The sequence below is a fragment of the Lepidochelys kempii genome, chromosome 3 (genome assembly GCF_965140285.1).
Source record: "Lepidochelys kempii isolate rLepKem1 chromosome 3, rLepKem1.hap1, whole genome shotgun sequence".
Taxonomy (NCBI): Eukaryota; Metazoa; Chordata; order Testudines; family Cheloniidae; genus Lepidochelys; species Lepidochelys kempii.
This window is the reverse complement of record NC_136382.1, coordinates 60,514,118-60,536,692: the sequence shown is the minus strand read 5'-3', so window position 1 is coordinate 60,536,692 and position 22,575 is coordinate 60,514,118. Positions and strand designations below refer to the sequence as shown.

General features: G+C 40.9%; 1 protein-coding gene and 1 long non-coding RNA gene across 3 annotated transcripts in view; one reads left to right on the top strand and one right to left on the bottom strand.

Annotated features, from left to right (window-relative positions):
* Window positions 1–284: 284 nt before the first annotated feature.
* TMEM30A (transmembrane protein 30A) lies at window positions 285–22,135 on the top strand. The gene is made up of 7 exons (XM_073336479.2): window positions 285–832; window positions 7,521–7,637; window positions 9,415–9,522; window positions 11,999–12,086; window positions 15,496–15,639; window positions 16,966–17,172; window positions 19,899–22,135. The coding sequence occupies exons 1-7, from the start codon at window positions 575–577 to the stop codon at window positions 20,090–20,092; spliced, it is 1,116 nt and encodes a 371-aa protein (XP_073192580.1). The 5' UTR covers window positions 285–574; the 3' UTR covers window positions 20,093–22,135.
* The window catches only part of LOC140908714 (uncharacterized), a 30,208-nt gene continuing 15,577 nt past the window's right edge, over window positions 7,945–22,575 (bottom strand). For both annotated transcript variants that reach the window (XR_012157969.2, XR_012157968.2), the window contains one exon: window positions 7,945–11,084. This is a non-coding gene — a long non-coding RNA (uncharacterized LOC140908714). The remainder of the gene's footprint in view (window positions 11,085–22,575) is intronic.

The window sequence follows — 22,575 nt, the reverse complement described above, 5'->3', positions numbered from 1 at the left end:
GCGCCAGCCCACGCGGCAGCTCGCTGACTCGAAAGGCGCGGCTCAGGCGGCCTGACGGACGCCCCCCTCCCCGCCGGATGACGTATTTGCGTCTCTGCACAGGACAAGAGCCGCTGTTCGTAAGGCAGCGCAACTGGATCACGCGACGCCTCCACTCTGAGCGTCGTACGCCCCAACGGGGGCGGGGGGGAGAGAAAAGCTTGGGCGCGCGTGGTTTCTCGCGCTCTCTCTCTCTGCGCATGCGCCATCAGGGCACGGGCAGGGAGCGCCGGCTGCGCCGGAAGGGTGGAGGTTAATGGCTCTCATCATCATCGATTATGCGCCCTAGATCCAACCAAGCCCCTGCCTCACCCACTGCGACGGCGCATGCGCAGGTTGGGGGAAGGCGGGCGGAAGAAGGTGGGCCCGGTCACCCGAGCTGGTGACGTTTGTTTGTTGTTAGTGGCTCCGCGGGTGCGGAACCGTCCCCTTCCTCACGCGCAGGCGCAGTGTGCTCCCGTTCCTCACTGGCCCGAGCGGAGGCGACCTCGGTTCGCGAGCGGAGCGCTGGCTGCTCCCCCTCCTCGGCGGCCCCATGGCGGTGAACTACAGCGCGAAGGAGGAGGCGGACGGGCATACATCGGGAGTGGGGGCCGCGGGGGGCGGGGCGGCCGGCGGGGCGGGGAAGAGCCGCAAGCCGGATAACACGGCATTCAAGCAGCAGCGCCTGCCGGCCTGGCAGCCCATCCTGACCGCGGGCACCGTGCTGCCCGCCTTCTTCATCATCGGCCTCATCTTCATCCCCATCGGCATCGGCATCTTCGTCACCTCCAACAACATCCGCGAGTACGAGGTGAGGGTCGGGACGGGGCGGGGCGCGGGCTGCCGGGCGCCCCCTCTTGCGGCGGTTACCGGCGCTGGGCTCTCCCGGCCGCGGGGGGCGACGGGGCTGGCGGCTCCCTGTTCGGGGCTGGAGCCTGAGCTCCCCCTGGGCGCCTCTCGGTGAAACCTTGGCAGAGGGTGAGCGGGGGCGATCGTGAGCGCAGGAAACGTTGGGAGAAGGGAGCTGGGCTTTCTAAACCCAGGCCGACCGCTTCTGGGAAGTACCCTGTAGGGACCCAGCTGTACAGTACCGGGCGGGGGGCGGGGGGTGTAGCTAATACGTCTCTGCCTTCCATAATTTACCACATTATGGTTGAGATTGCAAATGCTACTCTGAAACACAGAGAAAAATCCCCAGCCTGGACAATAACGGGAAGACCCTGTCTTCCACATGGAGCATCCCTCCGTCAGACCAGGGTCAGGTGAGGTAGGTTTTGTAGGTAGTATGACAGTCTAGCAGCCTGCAGGATTAAAGGGGTTCTGCTGTTCCACTGGGCATTGCCAGATCCTTCCTGTCTCTTCATGCTGTTGTGGTTGATGTGGTTTTAGAGGTGAAAAAATGGCTTCTGTAGGAAATGACTGTGTTTGTCAATTTGGTCAAATGTTAATGTTCTTTTTTTGAATTACTTGTTTATCTCTTGCACTGACTAATGGAGGTTGAAAGAACATCGAGTGGTAGACTCAAAACACTAAAGATGACCTTGCCTACTATCCTGAGCATCCTCCCTTGATACTGATTTCTCTAGCCCAGTGGTCTCCAAACTTTTTACACCCAAGATCACTTCTTGAATTTAAGGGCAACCCAGGATCTACCTCACCCATTTCCCCAAGGCCCCTCTCACTCCATTCCCCCCCCCCCCACCCTCGGTCACTCGCTCTCCCCCACCCTCACTCACTTTCATCGGGCTGCGACAGGGGGGTTGGGGTTTGGCCTGGGGCCGAGGGGTTCACAGTGTGGGAGGTGCTCCGGGCTGAGCCTGGGACACGGGGTTGGGGTGCAGGAGGGAGTGAGGGGTGCAAGTTCTGGGAGGGAGGTTGGGGCAGAGTGTTGGGGTGCAGGAGAGGGCATGGGGTGCTGGCTCTGAGAGGGAGGGTCAGGGCTGGGGCAGGAGGTTGGCTGCAGGAGGGGCATTGGGGTGCTCGCTATGGGAGGGGGCTCATGGCTGTTGCAGGAGGGTGTATGGGGTGTAGTAGGAGGTATGGGGTGCTGGCTTCAGGAGGGGACTCAGGGCTGGGGGTTGGGGTGAAGCCTCCTGCCGGGCGACACTTACCTTGGGTAGCTCCCAGTTGGTGGTGCAGCAAGTCTAAGGCAGGCTCCCTGTCTGCCCCAGCCCCACGTCACTCCCGGAAGGGGCCAACATGCCCCTGTGGCCACGGGGGGGGGGGGGGGAAACGTGGCTTCACACACTGCCCCTCTTTGCAGGCACTGCCCCCACAGCTCTCATTGGCCAAACCCCTGTCTCCTCCTCCCCCATGGGGCCGCGTTGGCCGCTTCCAGGGGTGGTGTGGGGCTGGGGGAGGCAGGGAGCCTGCCTTAGCGGCAGCCCCACTACACCACCAGAGATCACGATCGACTGGGAGAGTTCATAGGATCGACAAGTCAATTGCAAACAACAAGTTGGTGACCACTGCTCTAGCCTGGTCAGCATACATTTCAACACTAGGACCTCGATTTCACTAGGAAAAAAGGTGGCTTTTTTCCACGTTTACTAACACATGGTAAAATCCTAGTGTGGACAAGGCAAATATAGTTTAATGCTAATAGCCGGCTGAGGTAAACATCTGTAGCATGTTAAAAGTCGTGTTTATTTTTTTGGTGATAAAAAACACATTTTTTCCTAGTATGGATGCTCTCTAGAAGCCTGACATGTCAGAGATAAATTTAGCAGTAAATGCACCAAAGGTGTGTGCTCTTCAGTTTGCATTTTCCAGTGACAGTGTAGTATAAATACTCAGACAATACTTTGCGTCTGGTACTTAGCTACAGCTTTCATATAAACCCTTAAGCTTTGGCTTTACAACTCTTAAAAAGCTCCAAGCTGAAAAGTTGCACGTCATCATCAAAAACAAACTTGCCATCATTGTTAAATCTGATCAGCTCTTAGTTTCTCTGTTGTGTTGACTTAGACCCTGATTTTGCAAACACTTACATATATGCTGCTTTCAGTAGTACCATTTAAAACAGTGGATTTACTTGCAGTAATAAGGTGAAGCGGATATGAGGCTGCAGATTGAGCCCCTTAAAAATACACTTTGGTGTGCAGATCGAATCATACCGAATCATACCAGTTATATAAAAAACAGGATTGTTCACTTTTGTCTATCAATCAGTGGAGATAATTTCCTTGAGGAGTGAAGATGGAGTAGTTGTGGAATTGATTTCATTTGCTAGATTGAAAGAGTGTCTGAGATTTTTCATTTGTATATCTCTGTTCAAATGTTGTGTAACACTACCATAATACAATATGCAAAGGAATATAAATATCAGACTACTTAAAAATAAATCCTCAAAGGAAAGGAATGTGAAAGATAAGGTAGAAATGTACTTCATGTTCTCCCAGTATTGTGTGTGCTCTTAATTGCTTTCTAAAAATATACATGCCTTTCTGCCCAGATTTGAGGCCACACATCCCATCTCCAAATCAACCCTGAGCTTCTTAAAAGAACCCGGTTGGATTTGATAGAGTAACTTCTTGAAATAACACTTAGGATAGACATGTAAACTCTAAATTTGAGTGTTACTTTAATGATTGGAACAAGAGTAAAAAGGTATTGCTTCTAACACATTAACCACCATTGTAGCTGATCGTTTCTTTAAAGAAACAAATTTTCTTAGCTTTGTTCTAGAATAAATTATTAAAACAAAAAATATTTAAAATCAAAGGGCAAATTTTTCAGAGCAGAGTGCCTGAAGTTAAGGCTCTGAATCTATATTTAGATAACTAAATTTATGTAGTCTGATTTTCAGAAAAGCTGTGCCCTCCCAGCCTCAATGAGTATGTCTGTAGTGCATCTGGGAGTGAGTCTCCCAGCCCAGGTCCACAGATTTGTGTTAGTGGAGCTCATGCTAATGTGAGAAAAAAAGTTGTATAAATGTTGCAGCTCAGGCTTTCTAACCTAAGAGGTAGGGTGGGCTTGGGAGCCACAGCGTCAAAGCAGTGTCTACACAGCTGTATTGAATTTAGCATGCTAACACAAGACTGAACCCAAACTGGGAAGCTTGCTGCCAGATGCAGTGAAGACATACCGTGTGAGGTTAGTTGTGCTTCAGTTACTTAATATCTTTGAAAAATATGCTGCTTTTATTTAGGTGCCTAGGACCTTGACCTAACAAACATTTGCACACGTGCTTCACATTTCTTGCATGAGTAGTCCCAGTGATTAAAGTTAAACATGTGGATAAGTGTTTTTGGGATTGGGGGCCTAAATATAGACTAAGAAGCTGTAATTGGAAGTTCCCAGTTGTGAAAATTTTGGCCTAGTTTCTTACATTTTATGTACTATTTGCCTTTTTCAGCTTGGTTGGGAAACATTCTGTTCATTTTCTGTTTGGGGTTCTTATATTGAGACTAAGACCATAGTGTCTGTATAAGTACATAAAATAGATCTGCTAGCTGTAGAGGAATGTTTATTTAAAAATAAATAAATAAATAAATCTGTTCCCACTGTTTTTGACAAGTTAAGGTTCAATGGCATGGAATATACGTTGTGATAGTGATAAAAGATTATATCCCAATGGGGATCATTCATTTATTTCCCAGACTCTTTAATGATTGTCTTTTTAAAGATACATAACCAAATTTTCTTCTGCAGTCTAGCCCCCTTGTGTGGCAACAGACCTGTTGGATTCCCTTGGCATGAGTAAATCCCTAACTGGCAGAGAACCATTTTAGTTGTTTTCTATGCCATTCTTGCAGTCCCTGGAATGGAATAAAGGGTGTGGGCTGGAATGTGAATGTGCCAGGGCCATTTCTGGCTTATATATTGTCCTTTCAGAGCCATAGCTAGCTGGCATATTTTAGAGTAGCCTATATGCCTCTCTGAAATAATCCAGAGCTGACAAATAGAGCCCTGCGGGGATTCAAAATTTGTATCTGCATCCAATCAGTGATCTGCGGTGTAAAAGCGCTATATAAAAAACAGTAATAAAGGAAGGGGATCTACCCCACCGCGGCAGCCCCCGAGCTGGGGCTGGGAAGGAGTGGGGTCTCTCCCCTGCCGCAGCAGCCACAGAGCTGAAGCTGGGAAGTAGGGCTGTCTCTCCCTGGCAGCCACAGCCCTGGAGCTGGGGAAAGTTGCCCCTATCTCTGGCCACCGCCCTTGACATCCCAAATTCCCTCCCACCCCCTCTTCTCACCCCATTGCCCCCTGCCCCCTATTCTCCCCAAGGCCACCACGTCACCTTACATGTGCGTCTTCTCCAGGGTCCAGGCACCTAATTATTGGAGCCATGCCTGCATGGCTCCACTAATTTAGATGTGTGGCCCTTCATTCTCTTGTGTGCGGTCACCCAGACACGCATCTTAGAGGGAACTATCTGCGGACCACCTGAATGGTGCTCGCGGACCACTGGTGGTCCACGGCCCACAGTTTGAGAACCTCTATTCTAATACATTTAATAGCAGTCTGAGTGAGTGAATAATTCCACCTCTTACTGTAAGCAAACGTGTTTATTCTGTCTCCTGTTTAAAAAATAATGGTTGTATTGGTTTTATTTATGAAGGGGGATGTATAAGAAGCAATTTAAGCATACTTCGTTAGTCCTGATCACTCACCTAAATGTCAAGTAACAATATATAGGTTTCACGCTGATTTTCGTTCCAGTTGTCATTAATTGAAATATGGAAGCTTTCCAACTGCTTTAACGTAACATAAAATTACATATCCTTTACGTAAGGCGCTTTCCGAGCATTTTCTGAAATTCTGTTTAGGTCACATAAACATACTTCAGAGGATAGGTAGTGTGTTCATAGCAGTCCAGTTTAAAAAAAAAAAATTGTTGGATGGAAAACAAGTATATGGCTAGCAAAAAGGTGTCTTTAGTGTCTTACCAGTTTCTCTTGCTTTCTTTTCCTCTACCCAGGGAACAGTGCAGCAAGTGTTGGATAAATTTAAATTATTTAGGAATCATTCAGGAGCTGAAACATCACATTGAAAATCAATTCTAAAAGATACTGGCAAACTGAGCCAGGTCTAAAGCAGTTTTTTTAAACTATCAATAATGTATACAGAATGGTTGTCCAATTATTTACTTAATCAGGATGAACAAAATTGACCTATAACAGAGCAGTTAAGTGTGCTATCAATTATAGGTGACCCACAAATGAAAAAAAATATGGGGTTTGTTCTTTCTCTTTCTGCATTACTGCTACTGTCAATTACTGTTTAATATTTGTATTACCATAGAGACAAGAGGCCCCAATCAAGAGTGTGGTCCCATTGCTGGTATACAAACATGTAGAGAGAGAGAGAGAGATTTTCTACTTCATAGAGTTTGCAGTCAGTTTTTTAAAGACCTGACATTTTAAAATACAAACTGCCTTTTTAGCCTTAAAATAACAAGCTTTGTTTTTTAATGTAGGACTCTTTGGCTGACTAGAGAATAGAGTGGGTTCTGGCTATTAAGGTCTGTGTGAAAGATACTTCATCCTAGGTTTGGATTGCCATAGAAAAACTATCAATTGTTGACAACAGGTGTCAGTACAATACTAGTTCAACTGCTGTTTAACTGCCTGGATAGATCAGGACAGACTGGGCAGCACTGTTACAGATCTATATCCAAACACTTTGCTGACAGAGGCTGCTGAAATGGTGCTATTTCCAAGTGAACACAGGGCCTAAAACTTATTTATTTTTTAGATAACCCTATTTAATTCAAGCTTCTTGGCGACACTCAAACCTGGTATACACTAGAAAAAGTATTGTTGATAATGGGGGTCGGCAATAGGTTCAACTGCAACAATAGACCAGACAAAACAGTGTGCAATAGCCTTTCAGAAAACCATCCAAACAGTTCAAATTATCATTGATCCTTCAGGACACAGTGCAAAATTCATGCATTTACATACTTTGCAATAAAGGTTTGTTGAAAACACCAAACAGGATGATGAGTTGACCCATGTATATATTCTCTGAGGTTTTTAACTCTTCATATTAATGTTGTTTGAATAACATAATTTTAAAAGTTAGGTAATCCACAATCAATCAAATAAATACCGATGGTATTTTCCACTATCCAGTGGTAATCTGTTCTTCGTAGCTTTCTTTAAAGACATGCCAACATCATTGTCTTAATATCTTACATTAAGAGCTAGCCTTTCAAAAGCACCCAGCAGATTCCAGGTTTGGGTTCCGAGTGCTTTTGAAAATCTTGCCTCATTTATTTAGGTGCCTAAATGGGGAGTAACAGTGTATTAAGTAAACCTCCAGGTGTTGATTTGTTTTTAGCACAAACATTCTCTCCCCTCCCCCCCTTCTGTGATGTGAAAAATCCACCTGTGAAACCTTAATTCTATATGAAGTCTTCTGTGTAGGAATATTCTTTGGATTTGAGATGGAGCTGATTGAGAAACAGCAGAGATTACGTCAGTCTGTTTGGTTTAGTAATCGTGGTATATGTCTTTCTCTCTTTGTAACTCAGTATCCTCTTTCTCTTGCAGATTGATTACACAGGAACTGACTCTTCTAGTCCCTGCAATAAATGTTTGAACGTGTCCTGGAATAGCACACCACCTTGTACTTGCACCATTGACTTTATACTGGATCATCCCTTTGAGGTCTGTTACTTTGTGTGTGAGTTGCCATCAGAATTACTCATAATTTTACGTTCATGCCTTTTGCATTTTATCATTGCTTTTGTAAGGTATTGTACTAGCTATCTTCACATTTGCTTACTTAAGTCAAAAAACTAAATTTGTATGTTAGAGGAACATCATATTTGCCTTATTCTTAAAAATTAAATCCTGTTATGCTTTTCTCTTCATCCATCAGCTAATCCTGTGTGTTGTATGTCTTCTCCACAAACTACATCTGGTACAACAGGTTTGAATCAGGTCTTAATTTATTTATCATCACCCAGAAATGTGTAACATTAACTGGATCCGTGAGTCACGAATCCATAGATTTACCATGTGAGTCTTTAACAGTCTGTACTGAGCTTTTTATTAAATTCTGTTTCTGTTGCACCACTGATGGTACAATATGAAGGAGCATTCGCATAGACTGCCTGCTGATGTTTTAACTATCATTAACCAGGGTTAGATGACCCTGTTGTATAGATGCAAGTGGCCAACGTACATTAGCACTCCCAGTCATTGATGGAACCGCCCAGGTGGTAGTGCAACTAAAGGAGATTTTGACAATAAATTCATTGTAAACAAGGCTTGCAAACTAGCTTTATGAATGTCCCTGAGGGCATTCAGTTTTACAAGTTTGGGGGTCTTATGTTTTAAAAGAAAATTTGAGTTTCTGTGTGAATTTCAGAAACACTCTGTATAATGTAAAGATTTGGAAAATTGGGACTACTTGAATTGCGCAATACCGTGTGACCATATGCTGCCTGATCACTCCTGTGTTGTAAGTGAGAGAGACCCAGATCAGAATATCCAATAGTCCTGTGATTGGAGCACTCTTCTGACAAGTGGGAGACCACTGTTCAAATCCATTCTCCCCTTCAGATGGGGTGGGGAGGAACTGAGCCTGGGTCTCTCATATTCCAGGTGAGTCCTCGGAGTGGGCTAAAAGTTATAAGGAAGGTGGCTGCTGCTCCTCCGTTGTTTCATGCATAGGCGCTAAGCCGTCTGACTCCAGGAGAGGAGTATCCCAGTTGTGGATCACAAGCAAGCTTAGATGCCTCTCTGCAGCCCAGATTTTGCCAGTGAAAATCCATGAAAGGGATTGGGCTTATGATACACCACTCTCATTGGCATTTCCCATTGGCTAGGTTAGGCAAGGAGCCACCTAACGTGATGGCTTGTGTGGATCACAGCTTTAGTAACCTATCTCTCCGCATTCATTGTACAGAAAAGCTAGGCTAAGAACCTAACTCAGGCTTCGTGGATTCCATTATTCTTTCAGAGATTTTTCTAGGTGCCTAAAAATTAGGCACACCAATACTCAGCATTGCTGTGCCTAAGTCCCTTTGTGGATATGGGCCTTAGTATTGGATACAGTGAGTGTGGGAAGCCCCTTGAACTTAGATATTGACACTAAAGAAACTTTCATTGTTGCCTCTGAATTGTTAAACAGCGAATGTAAGGTATTTCAGAATTTCTTGATGATGACTTGTGATATGTGAGGCTAGAAGGACACAACTTGTCTTTCAGATGCCAGGCTGAGTTTACAATACTGGAAGTATAAAACATTTTGTTTTGATTTGTCTCCTGAGCAAATATATTATGAATATTACTGATCTAGAATAAATATAGAATATCAGTATGTAAATATTTGTCAATTTCCTGGCTGTATCAACACATTAATGTATCTGATGGATCCTTATCTTAGTATTGGTGTTATTGAGTATCCTCTTTCAATCTGCCACCTTGTATTTTGCAGACCAATGTGTTTATGTATTATGGACTGTCCAACTTCTATCAAAACCATCGTCGTTATGTGAAGTCTCGGGATGACAGCCAACTAAATGGCGATAATAGTTCTTTATTTGTAAGTAAACTTTATTTATGCTCAAGTCTAATCATTAGTAATAATTAGGTAACATAAATCAACATGCTGCAGAAGCATTTTCAACATTGAGGTGAAATAGACACTTCTCTTTATGTAGTAGGAGACATTGTCAAAGAATCAGTGTTATACTGGTGACTTCATATATGTTCCATTAAATGGACATTCTGTACTTCTATCTGATGGATTGTGGTACAGTAGATTGATCATTGCTCACTGCAAATAAATGTGTTCTGATTAGCTTAGATCTGTGGTGCTTTTCAGGCAGTGAAACCAGTTTAGCTCCATCTGTTCTGTCTGAAGTTTTATCTTTCACTAATGAACAATGCCCAGCTAGATAGCAGATTTCAATGCTTAGAATTGGATACTCAGATTCAGCATTCCAGTTGATTAGCTACTAGTTATCAAATATCAGTACTAAAATGCATGTATTCAAAACAACTATGTGAAGTTTCTCATGGCCTCTTTAGGCATGATTTATCTTCTACAGGTGGTGTGGGAACACAAAGGATAGGAATAAATGGTCAGTTTTCACTGTGGAGAGAGGTAAATAGCGGGGTCACCCAAGGATCTGTACAGGGACCTACGCTGTTCAACATATTCTTGAATGATCTGGGAAATGGGATTAACAGTGAGGTGGCAAAATTTACGAACTATAAAAAATTACTCAAGATAGTTAAGTCCAAAGCAAACTGCAAAGAGTTAGAAATCTGAGTGACAGAGCAACAAAATGGCAGATTGGTGCAAAGTAATGCACATTGGAAAACATATCTAACAACTATGCATACAAAATGATGGGGTCTAAATTAGCTGTTCCCACTCAAGAAAGAGATCTTGGAGTAATTGTGGATAGTTCTCTGAAAACATCTGCTTAATGCGCAGCAGCAGCCAAAAAACCTAACAATTTTATGAACCATTAGGAAAGGGATAGATAATTAAACAGAAAATATCATAATGCAACTATATAAATCCATGGTACACACACATCTTGAATACTGCATGCAGTTCTGGTCACCCCATCTCAAAAAAAAATATAATTGGAAAAAGTATAGGAAATGGCAAAAAAGAATGAGTATGAGGAGAGATTAAGAAGAGTGGGACTGTTCATCTTAGAAAAGAGATGACTGAGGGGGATATGATAGAGATCTATAAAATCATGAATGGTGTGGAGAAAGTGATGAGAGTGTTATTTACCTTTCACATAATACAAGAACTAGGGGTCACCCAGTGAAATTGATAAGCGGCAGGTTTAAAACAAACATAAGGAAGTACTTCTTCACATAAGGCACAGTCAACCTGTGAAACTCATTGCCAGGGGTTGTTGTGAAGGCCAAAAGTATAACTGGGTTCAAAAAAGAATTAGGTTAATTAATGGAAGATAGGTCCATCAGTGGCAAATAGCCAAGATGATCAGGGATGCAACCTCAATCTCTGGGTGTTCCCGCTTCTGGCAGTCAGCGATTTAGGGACTGGACGACAGGGGATGGATCACTTGATAATTGGTCTGTTCTGTTCGTTCCCTTTGAGGCATCTGGCACCAACCACTGTTGGAAGACAAAGTAGTGGGTTAGATCGACCATTGGTCTGACCCATTTGGGCCATTCTTATGTTCTTAATTAGGCCATGTCTAAACTATGGGTGCTACAGTAGCATAGCAGTGGTGCCATAGCTATGCTCTTTAGTGTAAGACATAGACTACAGTGACAGAATGGGTTTTTCCATCACTGTAGGAACTCCATGTACCCAAGGGGCTATACCTAGGTCAGTGGAAGCATTCTTCCATCAGGCTAGCTGCATCTACAGTTGGGATTAAGTCAGCATATCTGTGGTGCTCAGGGTATGCAATTTACATATCTGTAGCTATGTCGACCTAACTTTTAAGTGAAGACTGGGCCTTCGGCTCTTGATAAGGGAGTTGTTGGCTATTTGCGGCTCCAGCAGATACTTCTCGCTCTGTTCCCTGTGACCTTTATAAAAGGGTGGGAGAGTTCCAGTAAGTAACTTGGATGCTTTGTCTCAAAACATTTTACATTTTAATTTAATAATATTTATTGGTCTTTTATAGGTAGATAAATATTTTACTGTTAAGTGCCTAAGTCTTTTTTTCAGATAGTCAACTTTCTCAATGGTTTAATGGTGGAAATATTATTTAAATATATTTTGGGTATGCTGAAGCATTAGATCAAAAGCATACAAAAACTCCACTATATAGAGCATTGATTAAAAAGAAACCTTTATAGTCTACAATGTATGCACTATGTGGATTCTGAACTTTGTCTGATTCAGTTTTTGTTTAGTGAGTAAAAACTATTACAATTAATATTAAAAATGATATTTTAAATAGTTTAGACTTTTGGCAATTCAAGTTATGATGTTCAAGGCATACAGAAAATGTAGTTTATAATGGGATTAGTTAGCTGCAGATCTCAACTATCTCTTCTTTTCTTTTAAATATTAGAATCCCAGTAAGGAGTGTGAGCCTTACCGCACGAGTGAGGGTAAACCCATTGCTCCTTGTGGAGCTATTGCCAACAGTATGTTTAATGGTATGGTATTTTCTTTTAAACCACCTTATAAAAATATCAAGACGCTTTTGCAATCTGGTCCACACGTCAAATTGTGCTATAAATTATTTGAAATTGATTAAAAATGTTCGAGGATTTTGTCTTTAAATTAGACAAGCTTTAGCTGTGCAGAGCAAATAGATTTTGTTATACTTGAGTGCTGGAGGGGAAACATGCTAGGGGAACTGCTCCTGCTTATTTTCCTTCTGAAACTGTGTTATCAGATTCATTCAATTATGGCAGCAAGGGTTGGGGATAACTTCCACATGGCGCTGGCTGTTACGTTTATCTAGTGTGTGTGTGTAGTACTATATATAAAATAAAATATATGGAGCTCCGAGTGAAGGGTCAGAATCTGTGGGGAAACATGGGCAAACACAGCAGGGACAAAGGAGAGCAGAGGAAATGTAGAGGGGAAATCTAATAAATGGATATCTATATACGAATGCAAGAAATATGGGAATCACGTAAACTTGGTGGGATAATTCACATGACTGGAATATTGGATAGAGGGTGTAGCTTGTTCAGGAACAACAGGCAGGTGAAAGAAGGGAGGAAGCATTGCTTTGTATATTCAAAAATGTATACGCTTGCACTGAGGTTGACAGGGAAGTAGGCGACAGACTTGTTGCAAGTCTCTGGGTAAGGATAGAAGGGGTGATGTCATGGTAGGTGTCCACGGTAGACTACTAGGAAGAACAGGTGGATGAGGCTTTTTTTTAAACAACAAATAATGATAAATAAAATCCATCCAAAAACACAGAACTTGGTGATGGGGGCTTTCAACTACCTGGACATCTGTTGGGAATATAATACAGCATGGCACAGCTTATGCAACAAGTTCTTGGAATGCACTGGTGACAACCTTTTATTATAGCAGGTGGAGAAAGCCACTGGGGGAGAGGCTATTCTAGATTTGATTCTGATAAACAGAGGAACTATTTGATGATCTGAAAGTGGAAGGCAGCTTGGGTGAAAATGATCATGAAATGATAGAGTTCATGATTCTGAGGAATGGTAGGAGAGAAAACAGCAGAATAAAGATTATGGGCTTTGAGAAGGCAAACTTTAGCAAACTCAGAGAATTGGTAGGTAAGATCCCATGGGAAGAAGTCAAAGGGAGAAAAAAAGAGTTCACAAGAGTTGTCAGATTTTGAGAGACATTATTAAGGGCACAAGAGCAAACTATCCCAGTGTGTGGGAAATGTAGGAAAGATAGGAAGTTTGGTAGGGATCATGCTGGCTTAACCAGGAGATCTTCAGTAACCTGAAACTCAATAAAGAGTCATACAAGAAGTGGAAACTTGGTCAAATTACAAAGGATGAATATAAAAAAACCCAGAAGCATTTGGGGACAAAATTAGAAAGACTGATGCACAAACCAAGATTAACCTTGCTAGGAATATAAAGGGTAACAAATACATGAGAAGCAAGAGGAATACCAAGGGCCCAGTAGGCCCATTACTTAATGAGGAGGGAAAGACAGAAACAAGAAATTGCACCAATGGCATAAGTGTTAAATGCCTTTTGTGCTTGTTTTCACCAAAAACAAGCACAGTGATTGGATGACTAACATAGTGAACACCAGTGTAAATGGTAGGATCTAAGACTAAAATAGGAAAAGAACAAGTTAAGAATTACGTAGACAAGCTAGATGTCATCAAGTTGGGAAGGCCTGATTAAATCCATCCTAGAATAGGTAAGGAACTGGCTGAAGAGATCTCTAGAATCATAGAATATCAGGGTTGGAAGGGACCTCAGGAGATCATCTAGTCCAACCTCCTGCTCAAAGTAGGACCAATCCCCAATTTTTGCCCAAGATCCCAAATGGCCCCCTCAAGGATTGAACGCACAACCCTGGGTTTAGCAGGCCAATGCTCAAACCACTGAGCTATTGCTCCCCCCTCCCATCTCTGAGCCATTGGCGATTATCTTAGTAGTCATCAATGGTTCACAGTCAAGCGGGAAGGGCAAATCAGAGTGGGGCCCTGCATGGATCTGTCCTGGATCTGGTTCTATTGAATATCTACATAAATTATTTAAATTATTACATAGAAAGTACACTTACGAAGTGTGTGGATGATACCAAGCTGAGAATAGTTGCAAGCCCTTTTGGGGACAGAATTAGAATTCAGGATGATCTTGACAAAATGGAGAAATGTTGTTAAATTCAAGAAGGACAAATGCAAAGTACTACACTTAGAAAGGAATAATCAATTGCACAAATACAAAGTGGGAAATGACTGCCTAGGAAAGAATATTGCAGAAAAGGATCTGGGGGTTGAGTGTATCACAAATTAAGAGTCAACAACTTAAATCTGTTGCAAAAAAAGTGAATATCATGCTGAGATGTATTAGCAGGAGTGTTACAAGCAAGACACAAGAAGTAATTTTTGCACTCTGTTCAGCATTGATAAGGCTTCAGTTAGAATATTCTGTCCAGTTCTGGACATCATGCTTCAGGAAAGATTGGACAAACTGGAGCAAGTCCAGAGGAAAGCAACCAAAAATATTAAAGATCTAGAAAACATAACCTATGAGGAAAAATTGAAAAAATTGGGTTTCTTTCATCTGGAGAAGACAAGATTTGGAGGGGGGGGTGTGGATGGAAGATAACTGTCTTTAAGTATGTAAAAGGTGCTTTAAGAAAAGGTGAGAAATTGTTCTCCTTAATCACTGAGGACAGGACAAGAAGTAATGGGCTTAAATTGCAGCAAGGGAGATTTAGGTTAGACATTAGGAAAAACTTCGTAACTATAAGGGTAGGTAAGCACTGGAGCAAATTACCTAGGGAGGCTGTGGAATCTCTGTCATTGGAGCTTTTTAAGAACACGTTAGACAAACACCTGCCAAGGATGGTCTAGATCCGTGGTTCTCAACACCAGTCTGCCGATTGTTCAGGGAAAGCCTCTGGCAGGCTGAGCCGGTTTGTTTACCTGCCACGTCCGCGGGTTCGGCCGATCACGGCTCCCATTGGCCGCGGTTCGCCACTCCAGGCCAATGGGGGCTGCGGGAAGCGGCGTGGGCCGAGGGATGTGCTGGCCGCGCTTCCCGCAGCCCCCACTGACCTGGAGCAGCCCGGCCTGCCGGGGGCTTTCCCTGAATAAGCGGTGGACTGGCTTTGAGAACCACTGGTCTAGATAATACTTAGTCCTGCCTCAGTGCTGTGGACTTGACTAGAAGATCTATCAAGATCCCTTTTAGTCCTACATTGCTATGATTCTGTAACACATTGTGTCCTATGAAACAATTCATTTACTCTGATAGTCATGGCTATAAATGCTGCCTTCTCCAGTTTGTGTGGAAGTATCAAATAATCATAAAAAGATGAAACTAGAGTCAGTTGAAGGTTTTTCTACCCCCTTTCTCTAACTTGAATTTCTCATATTAGATACGCTGGAATTGTTTCATGTTATTAATGAAACAAGGATCCCTATTACTTTGAATAAAAAAGGTATTGCTTGGTGGACAGATAAAAACGTTAAATTCAGGAATCCTTCTGGAAATGCAAATAATTTGACAGCACTTTTCCAAGGTAAGATCTTAAAATTTTATATTGAAAACATGTCAAACACATTTTAATAAAAAGCTATTGTTACTGATTTTTTTCTTTCTGTACAAGCATTGTAGTGGGCATCCTAATATAACTGTGCTGTGGTTCTGCTAAAAATACCAAGCTCAACACTTTTTTTGCCATGCAGAGAGATAGTTTCGGTCATTTTCAGACAATCATATGTGTGTTTATTTTACTGTAGTATTTTTATTAATGATTTAAAATCAGTACAGTCGTCGAAAGAAACTGATATTTTAAAATGCTGGAATTAGAACATGTTATAATTCCCTGGCTATCTTTCTGAAATTCTAGAAAATCTCTTAAGTAAAGTTAGTGGATTGTCAAGCAAAACATGTCATAAACATAAAAAGAAAAATCAAGGCACGCTATTCTAACTTTATGAACTCTCATGGGGAATTAAGTCAAATCCTTTATTTTATAATATGGATTGTGTAAAAAACTCACATTCATTGCATTTGACAACTAACTAACTTGTAAATATTTATGGAAGAGTATTGCTCTATGTGAGACTGAGTGGGGCAATGCTCTTTATTTAAACAAAAATTATCATGAAAGTCATGGCTTTCAGGCGTACGCTCATTCTTATAAGAGTTAAACATTGTTGGAAACAAAATATTCAGCTAGCAATTAATGCTGGAGTGCAGCTAATGTTGCACTTAATTACCAGCTTACTTTTAATTTCTGCTTGTTTCACCCTTTCTGTTAATCCTTTGATATCTGGTTCTAACTTTTTGTGTCATGGTTAAAGGTATGCTGACTTAAAATCATAGCCATAAGAAAATGTTATTGTTTATGCTGCTAATAATGCTTTGGATTACTATATATTTTAATAATATAACTTTGTACCACTCAGACTACTTTTCTTTTTTGCGTTTCACTTAGTTTTGAACCATTCTGACTTTCAAATTGTAATATGCTAGCAGAGTGTTGTAATTGTTGGGTTGCTAACTCTGACAAATCCTACAACTCTTTAGATACCAAAAGTACTTCACTAATCTTACATTTAAAAATATTTCTATTGATAGGTTCTGTAAAAATCATCATTTTTTTCCAAAATCTAATTTTTTTGACTGAAATTGATCTGAGTATGATCCTCTGGCAACTGTATTAATTCCTTGCATTGATTTATAATTGGCCAAAAACTAAATTACTTTTGATTGCCAATATCTGGAAAAGCACATATACCTCAGAGTCTTAGAAAAAAGTTCAAGTGCACACCAGTATCTAAACCTGGAAGATGTACCTCTTATCTAAATATTTCTAGTTAATTGAATTCTTTAATTTTAGGCACAACAAAGCCTGTGAACTGGCCCAAACCAGTGTATATGCTGGATTCAGAATCAGACAACAATGGGTTCATTAATGAAGACTTTATTGTGTGGATGCGTACTGCAGCATTGCCTACATTTCGTAAACTATATCGCTTGATTGAGAGAAAGAATAACTTGCAGCCTACCTTACAAGCTGGAAAGTACTCTTTGGAGATCACATACAGTATCCTTTATCGAAACTTTTAAAACTGCTAATATCATCTGGAATATTTGAATGTATGTATTTGTAGCTTTCAGAATTTGTCAGATGTCAGTATTTCAGTTTTGAGAACATGTAATATGAAACTTTTGTTTTGAGATGAATTCAGAGAAGCTAATGCAGAGGATGTTTGTGAATAATATCCTTTTTGTACTTTATTTTAATGGTTGCATAGCAGAACCACATAGCATGTCTACTTGTAAATTAATGAAATTATCAGCCCAGTTTACTACTTGTGCAAAGAACACTGCTCTGTTAATTGGTTGGAAGAGGGTAACATAGCATCTATAGTGGAAGTAACCAGTTTGATACTGTAAAGAGTGCCCAAATGAATCACTAAAGAAAAGCCTGGCATTTATCAGACACATGTTTCTGGCCTAAACATTTCACATTTTTGATTTGTCCTCAAATGAGAACTGGTCCTTAGATTGTTTTGTAGGCTTTTGAATTGTTTTTTTGCTGTGGAAACTTGAACCTCTGAGAATGTTGAGGTGTGCAGAGACTTCTTGATGGGTTTTGTCAAACAGCCTGAGTTTTTAAAGTTTATAAACAGTGAATAACTTTGGGTCAGGAAGAATGTAGGATATGCTTGTGGAGTCTGCAAGATGTTTAAACCAATTAATTTTTGGTTCCAGAAAATTAGAAGCTTCAGGCACACTCTAGTGTAATCTGTTTAGTTTGAGTTTTCGGTTCCTGGTCAAGAAATTCAGAAGCATGCTGCTGCACAGATTTCAGGATATACAGATGCACAAGTAAATCCATCTTGCGGCAGCCTTAGTCCTGGCATTTCTAAATTTTGAGTGCTTGACTTTGTAACTTCAGTCATTTTCTTTTACTAGTTTTTGTACGGAATTATTTATTTAGTGGCAGTAATGTGCTAAGTCCTTTAGACAGGTATAAAGACAATCATTCAGTTTAATATTTCACTGAGGAACGATAGTGCCTTTTGAGGAGCCGGTGGAGGCATGGCAATGCAAGGGATGGATTCTAGCTTCAGGGCTTGCATGGTAAACCCAGAGATAAAGCTGGAGGACACTTAAGGCTTGTCTTCGCTGCAGAGTTAACTTGGGCTCTTACTTGGATATTGTCCCTAAGCTAGTTCCTGACTATATACACAGATCCTAGCTCTGTTATGATGCTTTCAGCCCTAGCTATCTGGCCTGTCTGGGGCTATATGCTAAAGCATAGTGCTGCTTATGCATGGTCTGGTAACCAGTTCATTTTGTAGTGTGGGCACAGGCAAATCAACTCAGGAATGACTAGTCTGCCATTGCCTTCCCACAATCCTCCACCAGGCTGTATATTTTTTTTCTCTGTCTCTTCTGCATTTCCTGGTCCTAACGGGCCAAGACAAGCTCCTCATGCAGCTCCAAGAATGTAGCCTTCCTCATGTGGAAATTCTGGCCTCTCTGCTCATCATCCCAGCTCTCCATGACAATATAGTCCCATCACTCTGCTTGTGGTTCTGCTCCAGAAGCATTAGTCAGGTTGGAGGGATTCCATAGTGTTTAAACCCTGCATCAGCTATCTCCAATACTCCATGTCTGCATTCAGTCTTTGTGATCTCCTTAGCAAGGCACACTGCTGCATTCTCAGGGTGAAAAGCTGCTGTCAAAATGCCCCCTACCAGTGTCATGCCTGCATCTGCTTCCTGTTTCCAGAATGAGAGTTGCATTAATGCCAGCCGCAGATGTGTTGGATTCAGGCCATGCTACAAGTTAGAATGGAGACTACAGACAGAAATCTAGCATGTGACAGACTGGAAATGGTTTACTTCTGGTGGGCTAAGACCACTTCAGCACAGGTGCCCATAAAGGACCGACAAGTTTTTCCACAAAACACTGTGGAAATAGTTCATAGAGCCGTACAGCATTAAACCATAGGGTATTACCCCAGAAGTTTTAATGCTTCACATGTGAGAGTACAGCTCCCATGTGGACACAGTCCAGTGGATGCACTCGAGTATAGCTGTGCGCTGTCACCTTTTGTGGCTAGGTCTATGCCGCTAATCATGTCCAGATTCAGTCATCTCAGTTACTTCTGCAGTGAAGACATACTAAAAAAGGGGAAGTAAAGCAGGCGGTTTGGGTGTAGTGAAGGGAGAAAGAAAGACTGTGAAAAGAATAGGAAATAGATGGGAGCCTTGAATGTGAAGGACCATCTCCCTCCACTTGTGGAAACTGTAGTCATTGGAGCTATGACAGTTTACACCAGCTGAGGATCTGCTCCATGACATGCTTAAAATTGATCTTGAAGGTGAATGAAAGTCAGTGAAGGGGTTTAATGAGATGGAAGTGGTCAGAGCAGCAGGTAAAGTAGATGACAGACTGAAGGTAGGTGAGAATCCAAAATACCAGACAGGAGGAAGAAAAGGGAGTTGCAGAGGCTGATATTAAAAATTTAGCAGGGTCTGTACAAGAATTCTTAATCATTTGTGCGACAAGCAGCTGTGTACTGGTCAGTGAGAGCCTTATTGTAATTATCCTTATTGTTGTCTTTCATTTTGCTGCACAGTAGTGGAAAGTACATGAAAACTGAGAATGAAAATTAGGTTACTAAGGAAATCAGATATTGGGGGAATGGTGTGTTACATTCTGTTACCAACTGAAATGATCTCAAGTTGTAATATGCCAGCCATACTTCTAATTAAATGACTGTAATTAGGGTGAATTTTCCTATATATTCTTCAGATTACCCTGTGTACAGTTTCGATGGACGGAAACGGATGATCCTGAGCACCATATCATGGATGGGAGGCAAAAATCCATTTCTGGGAATTGCTTACATCACTGTGGGGTCCATATGCTTCTTTCTAGGAGTTGTGCTGCTAGTCATTCATCACAAATATGGAAATCGAAACAATAGTGCGGACATTCCCAATTAATTTTGCATTCTGAAAACAAATGTACTGCATGTGCATCAAGGCCAGTCCAGAGTGGACCCAGTTTTTGATAGCTTAATCTGCTCATATTGCTTCTGAAGCTGGGTGCAAAACTATCTCTAAAGCCTTTATTCCCCTTGCTGTGGATTGACTTTTGAAAATGACGGGTATTTAATTAACTCTACTAATTTTATCTATGCTAATTGCATAAATGGTTTTCTGACGTTTGCCTCTTCCTAGGCAGGCTATATGATGCATATAGCCCCTATTCCCTTAATGCATCTGCTGCTTGTTTCTGTGCTATGTAATATATTCATATGATACTGTATGTATAGGTTGTGTGGAGAAAGGAGACTGTTTTAGGATATAGTATAAGTTGTTAACCATTCACAATGTCAGTGCTATTGAAAGGAAAAATAAGTCTTTAGTGTTTGTTCATGTCACTGTATTGTGTGCATAGGCTTTATGTTCCTTGCTGAGATGTTTAATATATTAAAGTTATAAAATATTTCCTGTGTCAAGTGTAAGTGTGTTACACATTAAATCTTCATAAAGTGCTGTTATAAATTCACATAACTCTGTATTTTAGATATCAGATATGCCTGGCATGGGAACTAACATCCACTGAAAATGTCAGGAGATCTGTCAACTGACTGTATGGTGAATTTCCAAGTCTAGTTTCAACTTGAAAACAGTTGTTGAGATAAAAAAGCAACTTTGTTCTGAATATTTCTTTTGCTTGAAGTCATATTTAGAACAGTTTTACCCATTGTACTTGTGATCTTGCTCTTCATGAGCAGCTTGAAGGTATTAATCAAGAAAAAATGAAGGAGTTCTTTCCAATCATAAATCTGGGTGGAATAACTATCTTGCTGGTGGAGGAACTTCCTTGTTCTGCTCTCGTTAGAAACAGGGTTTAGATGTTCAGAGCAGGCTTTGTTATAGTAAATCTAATGTAATATTTGGTTCCCTCATTATTTGGAAAAAATAAAACTGAAATTTAATTTTGACGGTAAGTGTTCAAATCCTAAACTGAAAGAATTCATAGTTCTTGAAATGACTCCCTTTTCTTTTTACATAGATTGAGCTTGCCATGAAAGTCATTTAAATATCTGTTACAGGTAGTGTACGCTATTCCCTCGAATCTCAATATTAAAACCAGTTTCACTTTTTTTGGTTCATTCAAAGCTAACTGTAAATTGTAAGCTACTGCATTCTAGTAATTTTAGATAATGCACATTATACATTGTAATTTAAATGGCAGAGGTTACTTTACATGTAACTGGCTTGATAAAGTATCTGAATATTCAATATTGAATAAATGCTGCAAATTATTTATGTTGAAACTTTTGTCCTTAAACTTTTTTTTGCCTGGATTAATATGTATTGTATTCTGCTGAATAAGATGTACAGTTTCAATGCAGTTTAGCCACGTTTTAGTATTTCTGAAGTCATATACACTTGTGGCAAAAAAACTTTGTTCATGTTTTAGTAGCTTAACTTTTAGTCAGTTTCTGAAATATACTGTATTAGTATATCAGTTTTGAGGAGATCTGACCATTTTTTACTGAATTGCTTGTTTCCTTGTGTAGTATTTCAAGTTAGCAGTGAAAATATTCCTTTGTATACCATGTGAAATGAGATTAAACTAATAATTTAGATAGTTTGTTCACTGATAACATACCAACTAACATTTATTTTATGTACTTGACTGCACCGTAGAATGTGGCAGTGCAACACATGATGATTTTATGTCCAAAAGAACAGTTTACTATTTTTTGAAAGAGTTGGTTTCATAAATGTTATTGTCGTTACAGAATTGGGGCATATAACTTTGATTAATATCTCCACACAGCATAATAGAAAAGCTGCACAAAAGATGTTAAGTTAAAAAAAATCACTTTAAACTATAGAGTAGTTGCTAGATCTTATTCACTGAACTAGTAAGGGCACTTATCTCAATTGCTGGTTATTTAAATATTTTGATTTTTATAAATGTTTTTTTTGGCTGGTATTTGTCAACTCAATAAAGGTAAACTGAATATATTTTGCTGTGTTCATAATCAATATGTTAAATATAAGGAGTGCTTCCTCTTGAGTTACATGCAACAACTGAAATACCATTTCAGGTGAAGAACTGATTCTAGCAATATGTAAATATCACTTTTTGACTGGTTTGAGAATATTTTCTTAGGGCAATATGTTTCCTCTGGTGTGCAGAATACGTAACTTCATTCCCTAATCTTGCTGTTACTCATGACTGTCTCTTTTCCCCCTGCATTCCCCTGCTCAATGTAGCCTGTTTGTCCCTCTTTGGAGGTCTTCTTAACTAAGTGGATCAGGTGAGGTACTTTTTGCTCTTCTTGTCAGAGTTAAGAAAGAGATTTCCCTTTGTTTGAAGTAAATTCACTGCTGTACGTTCTCAGTCTGAGGACCCAAATTAAAAAGTAAAACTTACATACCATAGTAAAGGAAAGACAACTTGA

Excerpts from the sequence above, each read along its gene's own strand:
- TMEM30A (XM_073336479.2), top strand. The coding sequence starts at position 575 with ATGGCGGTGAACTACAGCGCGAAGGAGGAGGCGGACGGGCATACATCG. Across the intron at positions 9,523-11,998 it reads GCGATAATAGTTCTTTATTT|AATCCCAGTAAGGAGTGTGA; the intron begins GTAAGTAAACTT and ends TTTAAATATTAG. Across the intron at positions 12,087-15,495 it reads TGCCAACAGTATGTTTAATG|ATACGCTGGAATTGTTTCAT; the intron begins GTATGGTATTTT and ends TTCTCATATTAG.